General features: G+C 40.0%; 1 protein-coding gene across 1 annotated transcript; it reads right to left on the reverse strand.

Moving 5' to 3' along the window:
- Nucleotides 1-3,342: 3,342 nt before the first annotated feature.
- On the reverse strand, nt 3,343-7,776 carry POLR1F (RNA polymerase I subunit F). The gene is made up of 4 exons (XM_035319118.1): nt 7,530-7,776; nt 7,254-7,395; nt 5,229-5,437; nt 3,343-3,808 (listed from the first exon to the last, which is right to left on the reverse strand). Exons 1-4 carry the CDS (start codon nt 7,733-7,735, stop codon nt 3,418-3,420), a joined length of 948 nt encoding a protein of 315 aa, XP_035175009.1. The 5' UTR covers nt 7,736-7,776; the 3' UTR covers nt 3,343-3,417.
- Between the last annotated feature and the right edge of the window lie 2,087 nt (nt 7,777-9,863).

Below are 9,863 nucleotides of genomic sequence, written 5' to 3' on the forward strand. Positions count from 1 at the left end.
AACTAAAAATACTTTTTTTCTACAAGCACTTCCTCTTCTGCCAAACACGTGACACAATGAGGAATATAAGTTTTCAAAATCAAAATATGTATAATACTTTGAATAAGCAGTCCCATCCTTATAAACTTTTGTTATAGTTGGTTGAGACTATGTTTTGCATAGTACAGACAAAAGATTATCAGCCACAGATAGAAGTGAATATTGGTTTATTTACCAATTTAATAGTATAAGAAGGGGAAAAACAAACAAACAAACATATTTTCTCAAGATCATTTGAAATATTGGTGTAACTGTCAATATAGTTATAGGTAAAACTACAATTTTTGCCATCTTTCTCTTTCTATGTGACACAAGTGAATTGTATGAAAATGCCCTCTGGGAAAGCTAGACTTCAGATCAGACTTCATGACATAATGATCAGACTTCAGAGAAACTTTTATGGGAAATGTCTTAAGTTAGGCTTCTTTCCTTTGTTAAAGTAAACTATTAAAAAATCTTACCCTTTTAATGGAGGAAAAAAAAAAAAAAGTTGATTTAAAGTCATGAGTAGAGTGACTATTCACTCCCCCCCCCCCCCCCCATATTTAGCTAATTTGAAACAGTGTGTACAGCAACATCAACACTGCAGCTGTGAGGCCGCCAATACTGGTTCCAACCGTGATTTTTTTTTTTCCCTTTTTAAAGTTTTTTTCTTAACCTTTTACCTTCCAAAGACAAAACCATTCAACTACTTTGTACAGTTGTCAGGAGAAGGAATCTACAAATTCATTGTTGCACAGTTGCTATTTGCATACTAACCTAGCAACAATTTAATGTCATGTGTTACACTGTTTGGAACACTGGAGCAACAACTTGTTCAGCAATTGTGAATTGCCAACTCCTGCACTTGATTTATTTGTAATTGCCTTCTACTGGTGTAAGCCAAGAAAGAAAAGCAAAAAATGATAGAAGAGGGTGCCAGCCACGTGTGCATGCCAAAAAAAAAAAAAAAAAAAAAAAAAAAAAAAAGACAGATTATTAGACTTTCAGAAAAGTTGCTTAATACACTCAAAAAGTTAGTTTTAATAGTTCGTAAAACAACAGTAGGCAATTCTCATATAGTAAGAGATTAGTAAAGTAGCAAAAGTGGACAACTCAAATGCTGAAAGCATTTATATTATCTGTTACTTGTTTCACTAATTGCAACTTCAGTTCTTCCCCAGAATATCCCCATCTGTCCATGCTGATGAAAAGATGGAACAGAGCAAAACAAACTTTTGGTGCTACTCATGCCTCAGTCACCAACAGTGGGTCTACTGGAGATCTGTTCCCCTTTTCTAAAAGAGAAGGTAAGCTATAATGATTATTAAGTACGAATAGGTGAACTCACATGATTCTGTTTTTGGTGCATCTACAAAAGTAACCCTCTCCAAACTTTCCTTCCTACAGGCATCAATAAAAAGATTCTTCGCTTACCACCCTCCTCCCTGATATAGCCTCCATACCTATCCATCTATTTTTTCCTTCTACATCAATCCATTATAAAAGGGGACCTGACAGAACATTTCTGACTGTGAAGTATGCCCCAATCTGCAGACTTTCCTGTACAGTTAAACTTTCAAGTGGGATTTTTTTTCTGCTACTTTCTGCCACACTCAACATACCAGAATATTGCCCTCAGTTGACCTTGCAGCACACTGACATGTTACAGATGCATCATCTGACTTTTCAATTTTATCACAGTATAGGAAAAATGGACAGTCCAAGAAGATAGCATCAATGAAAATGCATCTAGTTCAAATGTCAACATTGTCACATAAAAAACACACCAGGGACAACTCAAAGAGAATATACTGAAGATTCTGCTGCCCTTAAAAATCAATCTAAGCTGCCCTTATAGGTCTGCAAAAACTCTTAATTTTGTTCTTCATAGGGTTATATTAACTTTAAAAATCCTGTGGTGTACTGCCATGCCATCAAACTTAAAAGACAGAAACTTAGATCAGTCTCAGCAAGTTTGGATCTTTGTTTTTTTTTTTTTTTAAGTATCTTTAATATAGCATGAATTGAGCCCTAAAACAAGTACTAACTACCACACTTCAAATCCAGAACATGCTCTGTGGTTATTTGATTAGAAACTGCATGTTTCTATTACAGTCAGCTAATAGCATCAGCATAACTGTTACAACAGTGTTTAGTCTGAGAACACCTAGAGTACAGATAGATGAACAGCAACTTCCCACATACACACTGATTACTTACAAGGTTTCAGAAGAGCTGGTGATGTCTTGTATTAAAGTCAATAGCAACAAAGCAAGCATTGTTTCCTACCTCGGTTAAATTAGCATAGACCAAGTCACACTGCAGCTCTCCAAAACTCTTCATAACAGAAAAGAGCTGCAACCAAAATACTGATATTCACAAAATTGTATTGCATCTACAGCAAGAAAATTAGTTCTTATAAAGGTACATTAGTTAAAATTTAATTTTTCCATTATCTTAATTTTCCAGTAACGTTAATTCCAGCAGCCTGGGAAATACTGACTGTACTCACCTGTTATTGTAGAGACCAACATTTTAAAGTTATAGCAGGTATAAATGGCTGGAGTTGCACTTTTTGTTGTTGTTGTTGCTTTTTTTTTTTTTTTTTTTTTTTTTTTTTTTAATGAGAACTGCTACGTCTGAGTTTGATACATAAAAAATAAGAACTTTCTCAAATTATGTCACATGACTAGCAGCTTAACCAGTGTTATTCTAACCAGTGTGCAAATGGTATTTCATCACATCGGATTACATTAATCTTCTCTCTTCCCTGCTTCAATGCTGAGTTGCGTTGCCCATCTCTTTTTCTTTGTTTGTTTTATAGAGAGTCCCTACAAAGCTTTGTTTTGAATGAACCGATGCACTCACTGTTTGGTTAACCTTTAAGTCAAGCTGCACAGATTCATTCACAGGCATTCACAGACCATTACTTCTCTCTCCCCTCCAACAATTTAAAAAAAAAAAAAAACTTTTCTCAGCAGTTGGAAATTCAGGAAAATGCCCCAGAACATTAAGACTCCTCCTACAAAATTCAAGACACTCAGCAACAATGATGAAATTAGATTGTCGTAGCACTTAACTAGCTACTAGTTAATGCATGGAGCTGGAAAGCACAAAGGTGATAACATGTGATCCTACAATTATATTATACTCATATTTTATCTGTTATTTTCCAGCCAAAAAGACATGCACCTACTGCCTCCACCCTTTTTCTTGCAACACTTCTTCAAAAGCTGCTGCCTTTAAAGCTGTTGATGCACATATGCATAGAAACAGTCCCACATAGCAAAACAGATTGCTTAGTAAAGAAATATACATATGTATTTTGAAAATAGGGTTTTATTGGAAGTTTATCAAAAATGTCTGATATCTTTTTTAAGAAAGGCACTTCAGACTTCAGTCCTTTTTTTTTTTAGCTTTGGGTTCTTGTGGCAGTTGAGACAATTCACTTTCTTCAACTTCACAATGCTTTCTTTTCTTTTTCTTTGACTTTTTGTGGTCACTTTGGTAACCACTAGAGTCACTGGCAGGCAATACATGTTGCTGTTCTTCTTGCTTATGTTTTTTCTTTTTCTTCTTCTTGTTTTTATCATCACATGTTCCATTCACAGGATCAACACTTTGCTCTTCTGCATTGTTCCCCCCAGTGTTATCTGTCTCATCTGGAGGCTCCTCCATGACATTATCTCCCCTAGAGTCATTCAAGCTGTTTTTCTCATGTTCAGGATTTTGAATTTCCTCTCCATTTGCACAGTCAGTGATGCTCTCAGATATTTTGGGCTGCATGCTGTAAGGAAATATACAAAGTAAGGTGAGATAGAAAATCTTGGGGTATGTCACACAGTGAAATGTCAAATTTTTCTGAAGCACAGTATTTACATCAAGTAAATAAAATATACAAATGGAAAATATGAAACTCTAGTTAGAGAAAAATATAATGCGTGTTAACACTTTCAACTTAATTTCTACTACCTGACCACCTTCTTTTATTTTACCAATGAATCAATATTCTTTCCCAAACCTTAGTCTAAATTTCTTCTCTAACATCCTGTAGACACCATTTTGTTATTTCATTTTTTCTTTTATTCACTCATCCAGTAATTTATAATTACACACAGTGCAGTACACCTTTTTTGTTGGTTCATCAGTTATTCACAAACACACAACAACCTGCTCAATCATACCTGAGACACGCTGCTGGTTTTACCAAGCAATTGCCTTGCTGAAGTCTGTACAGATAAAACAAAGAAGACACCAGAAAAAACAAAAACAAAAATACAAAACCAAGCAATAAAAGCAACAACAAACCAACGCCCCTTCCCCCCCAAAAAAAATAAAAACAAAAACCCAGCAGGCATCCAGCAAGTAATAGCACCGGAGAAAACACCTAGGACTCATAAGGAAAGAATGCAGTTAAAACTACGAAGACACAGATGCCCCCAGTGTCACTGGGGACAAAATGGTTAAGCTTCATTCTGAATTCATGAAAACAATCCAGAACATCCTTTCAGATTAAACACAACTCTATGGATCTCCAAAAAATGTTATGATTTCATCAGTAATATTTATATTGTACATTAAAAAAAAAGTTAATCCCAGTGGTAAAGAAAAATGCTCAGCAAATGACCATTAAAAAAAAAATTAAATAAAACTCTTTCAAAGATATCACTATTAAGATTTTTAGCTAGTTGCTCTGAAAACATAGAGGCATAAGTGAACAGATGAAGGTCATGCATTTTCTCATATCATCTTTGAGTTCAAAGATGTTTCTGCAAGCATATAAGTCACCTGCATGTAACTACTTGTGCTTATGTAACTGTTAGTATGTGTGCATGTGTGCAGAAATACCAACATAAACATTGTGTTCAGAAACTGGAACATTTTTACTTGAAAAGCCTAGAAAGTAACTCTAGTTTTCAGGTGTTATTTTGAACATGTACTATATACATATACACACAATCAACAGTTCACAGGACAGCAGTAGGATTTTTAAAGCTCAGAAAACCTATTTTTATTTTTCCGGAGAAAATTTCCATGCAAGTCCTAAGTCCATGCACTAAGTTTAATTTGACTAACACAAACTAACTATAGATGAGGGTTAGTGTAAAAACAGGGAAGCTTAAAGCCTAAGGAGTTAAATCAAATTATTTAACTTATAACAAATCCATTAAAACAGTTAAAAAATATTAACTTTTATGGCACATTACCTTGTTTTAGTCAGTCCTCCTCGAATGAAGAAAACTCCAGCTGCATCAGAATCTAAGTGTGATACTCGAAATTTCAGTTCATCCCCTACTTTTAACCCTAACTCTTGCCACTCTGCAGCTGACATTTGTTCAGGTTTAGGGATAGAAGCATTGAAGCATCCATGTATCAGACAACCAATATGACTGGGAGCCACTTTATTAATTACACCCTAAAAAAGAAAAAGAATGTCATATAAAGCTCTATTACAGATTATCCCTTTGAACTTATAGGTGATGCATGTTCAGTTTCCTACGTAGAAACTTTTGGACAAAGCTTTCTACACACAAGTTAGAACTCTGTTTATCTAGCAAGTAAGTAAAATGTTCTACACTAAAATAAAAACTGTTTTTGAGAAACTTCTCAGAAAGAGCAGTCAGGCATTGGAATGAGTTGCCCAGGGAGGTGGTGGCATCACCGTCCCTGGGGGTGTTCAAGGAAAAGTTGGACGTGGTGCTTCGGGACATGGTTTAGTGGGTGACATTGGTGGTAGGGGGATGGTTGGACTAGATGATCTTGGAGGCCTTTTTCAACCTTAATGATTCTATGATTCTCTTCACACAGTCCTGTTCAGTGAACCTGTATCTGTAAAAATGAAAGTCAAAGCACGGAATTTACCTATATTGAGTACATCCATCAGTCATCCTGGCAACTAAAGCAATGGCTTTAAAGCCATTTTAAGTCCTATTTACTTGTCTGAAATTACTTTCATGCTGGTACAGCACTACTTAGCAGCTAAAGATACAGATGACACATAAGAAGCCTTTATGTACTCTGCTCAGTGGGTTTCTGACACATTTGCACATCTAACCTTATTCACCTTTGCTCTCCTCAAAGATGAATGAAGGACACCGAGAGGGTGTCTCCTCAGAGATGAATTTGAGAGGTGTGTTCATCCACTTTCTACCAAATGACCTATTTATTTCTTAATGACATTTACAGAAAGGCATGTGCTATGCCACAAAAAACATGGCATAACAACACATGTAAGAAAACCAAGTTGAGAGTTTCAATACATGTTCTGACACCGGTGAGTTAAGCTTAAAGCTGCTCCCTGAGCCATGTTATTTCCTTTTACTGAAAAGCAGGTTTAAGTGCTGCTCTAGTACTTAAAAGAAATAAATTCATCAGCACACCCTAAACGTTACTGCCACTATTAAATAAGAGTAAACTCATTCATTTAAGAATTACCTGCTCTTTAGAAAGAAACTGCTATTTAATAAATTTCACAGAATAATAGAATCACAGAATGTGGGTCCCTTCCAACTCGGATGAAGATCACTGAGTTCAACTCCTGGGTCCCCAAAGGACCATCCATTAAAAAACAAACAAACAAGAAAACAACAACAACAACAACAAAAAAAACAGATCATGTCTGGTGTCTGCGAGCACTGTTCAAATGCTTTGTGACCACTACCCTGGGCAGCCTGTCCCAGTGCCCGACCACCCTCTGGGTGCAGAACCTTTCCCTAACACCCAGCCTGACCCTCCCCTGTCCCAGCCCCATGCCGTTCCCTCAGGTCCCGTCGCTGTCCCCAGAGAGCAGAGCTCAGCGCCTGCCCCTCCGCTCCCCTCATGAAGGAGCTGCAGGCCACCATGAGGCCTCCCCTCAGCCTGCTCTGCTCGGGGCTGGACAAACCAAGGGACTTCAGCTGCTCCTCATGTGTGTTTCCCTTTATACCCTTCACCATCTTTGTCACCCTCCTCTGGAGGCCCTTTAATAGTTTTGTGTCCTTATACTGCGGTGCCCCAAACTGCATGCTTGAGGTGAGCCTATCACATTTAGGGCTAGACAGCACAGACACATGACAATATTGACTACTACTATAAACTACTACTGAACTATATAAACTACTCACATGCTAAGAAACTACCCACAGAAATTACTAGACTACATAAGTCCCAGCCCACTGCTTTTGATGGAGATAAGTCAAGCCTTGGTAACTTACACAAAAAATGCCCCGAGAGGTACCGGTGTGTTTACGTACCACCATTTTTTTCCCCTTCTTGGGGCTGAAGATGACGAAGTCGGCCTCTATGTTCAAGTGCACGAAGCCCTGGTCGTCGCGGATGTCGCCGAGCTCCCCCACCACCCGCACGTTGTCGTAGGCCACCGGCACGCCCTGGAGGCTGCGGAGGAAGCAGAGCGAGCCGTGAGCGGGGCGCCCACCCCCCGGGGCCTCCCCCCCCCCACCCCCCAGGCGGGCCGAGGGCTTTCCCCACCGCAGGAGAGCCCGCGGGGGTCGCCCCGTGCCCGGCCGCACCTCTCCGAGTAGCGCAGCAGCTCGGCGTCCAGCTGGGCGCGGATGCCCGTGCGCTTGCGGCCGAGGTAGCGGGGAGGCAGCGCGATGTGCCGGCGGTGCGGCGCCACCACCAGGCACGAGTAGCGCCGCCCCACCAGGCCGCGGGCCGCGGCGAAGGACGGCAGCTCGGCGGCGGGCGGCGGCGGCGGCTCCCCGGGCACGGCCATGCTGCGGAGCCCGGCCGCGGCGCGGAGAGATGGCGTCAGGGGCCCGCCGCGGCGTGACCCGGCCGCGCCGCCGCCACGGGCAGTGACGCAGTTCCGAGGGCGCGATGCGGAACGGCCCGGGGGGCTTGGGGAGGGTGCGCCGTGAGGGGGGCGTGAGGTGGGGGAGGGCTGGGGTGCCTTGTCTGAGCGGTAAAGTGCCGTGCACGTGTATTCGGAGTTACAGAGCTTCCACGTGTATTCGGTTACAGAGACTTGCACACGTGTTCAGAACCCTGACATCCTGCTGCTGAGTTGCATCCCACGTTTCTGCGCCTCAGAAGAGTCATAGAACCATTATGGTTGGAAAAGACCTCCAATATCACCTGGTCCAACCATCCCCCTATCACCACTGTCACCCACTAAACCATGTCCCGAAGCACCACGTCCAACCTTTCCTTGAACACCCCAGGGATGGTGATGCCACCACCTCCCTGGGCAGCCTGTTTGAGTGCCTGACCACTCTGAGAAGAAATGTCTCCTCATGTACAACCTAAACCTCCCCTGGCACAATTTGAGGCCATTCCCTCTAGTCCTATCACTAGGTACCTGTGAGAAGAGGCCGACCCCCAGCTCCCCACGCCTTTCTTTCAGGTAGCTGTAGAGAGCAATAAGGTCTCCCCTGAGCCTCCTCTTCTCCAGACTAAACAACTCCAGTTCCCTCAGCCACTCCTTACAGGACTTGTGCTCCAGGCCCTTCACCAGCTTCGTAGCCCAAACACAGTTATCTGTGCGAACAGCTAGAAGCAGAGGTTTATATCCATAAACCATATCTATGCTCTTAGCCATACTGTTTAGTTCCTCTTTAGATTATGCCTCAGTGATCAGCATAACTTATTTTCTCCATTCAACTGAAAGGTTTTACCTGTAGTGACCTTTACCACACACAAAATTATTCCACAATCCAAAATTTAACATGCAGCAGTTCAATCAAAATACTGCTGCGAAGATTGCATAGGGATTAACCATTGTCGTAAGTTTAAATTGCTGCGAGTGGTTTTCTTCGTACGTGGCACTGTTAAGAAAAACAGAATTTGTTTTCTGTTGCCAGGGCCTGAGTCTGATTTGTGCATATAATGAGAAACTTTGTAACACTTTATTAAACACATATTAAAAGGTGGAAGGAGAAGAAAGATAAAGGTTATAAAAGTCATAAAAAGGGATGCAGGTGCACAGTACACTGCAAATGACCTACCAAATAAGCTGCAGTAATTACAAAAAAAAGCTTGTTGTCTTATTCTAACCAATGGAACTTGCGGCTAGTTGGAAAAAAAGTTTTGTCCAGAAAAGTCAGCAAGACTTTATAAAAAACACCACGTTGCACAGTATTGGCTTAAGATTTTAAACTGATTTAACTGAACTGCTGCAAAATCTTGAAAAGCTATTCTTTCTTTGATTTCAATCTATGTCAATTTAACTTGTATTAGTAAAAGTACACTTTTATACTGATTAACTCCACATGGGGATTTTGATATACCAATTTTATTAAAGGTGTTAAATTTTCTTTATATTATAGAGGCCTAAGAAACACTGTTGTTCTATAAAGACAAACCTTACTTCATATATCAGAAATCCTTGAACTCCCTATAAAATATTAAGTGATGCAAAAGCCTTTTGAAACTACTCACAACTACAATATCAGATTTTCTTCAACTGTATATACAGCGCAGATAAAGCATTGTTAGTTTTCATAGCTGAAACAAGTGGTACTTTACTGCAAGTAAAGTTGGATTAGTATGAAAGAACTGACATTAAAAAATGGTTTTCAGATAACTGAACTTGCAGAATTGAAAATATCTTGAACTACTGTTAACTGTATTCTCTTGTGGCTTTAATCCTCCCGAGTGTTTAATGTCTATTGAAATCAATTGTATGCTATGCACTCTGAGCTTTCTGGAGAAATATCTATATTTTTTGTTTCCTGTATTCAGGTCATATTTAATACTTGCAATGTGTTTTCAATCTCAGTTAAAGACCTTGTACAATAACTGCATGCATTTTTATTCCTAAATGAAATATACGTTTTATAACTCTTATTTATGAGTAGATCTAGTTTGCAATGAGAACATACAACCCGCTAAGGTCTATACTC

This window comes from Oxyura jamaicensis, chromosome 2 (genome assembly GCF_011077185.1).
Source record: "Oxyura jamaicensis isolate SHBP4307 breed ruddy duck chromosome 2, BPBGC_Ojam_1.0, whole genome shotgun sequence".
Taxonomy (NCBI): domain Eukaryota; kingdom Metazoa; phylum Chordata; class Aves; order Anseriformes; family Anatidae; genus Oxyura; species Oxyura jamaicensis.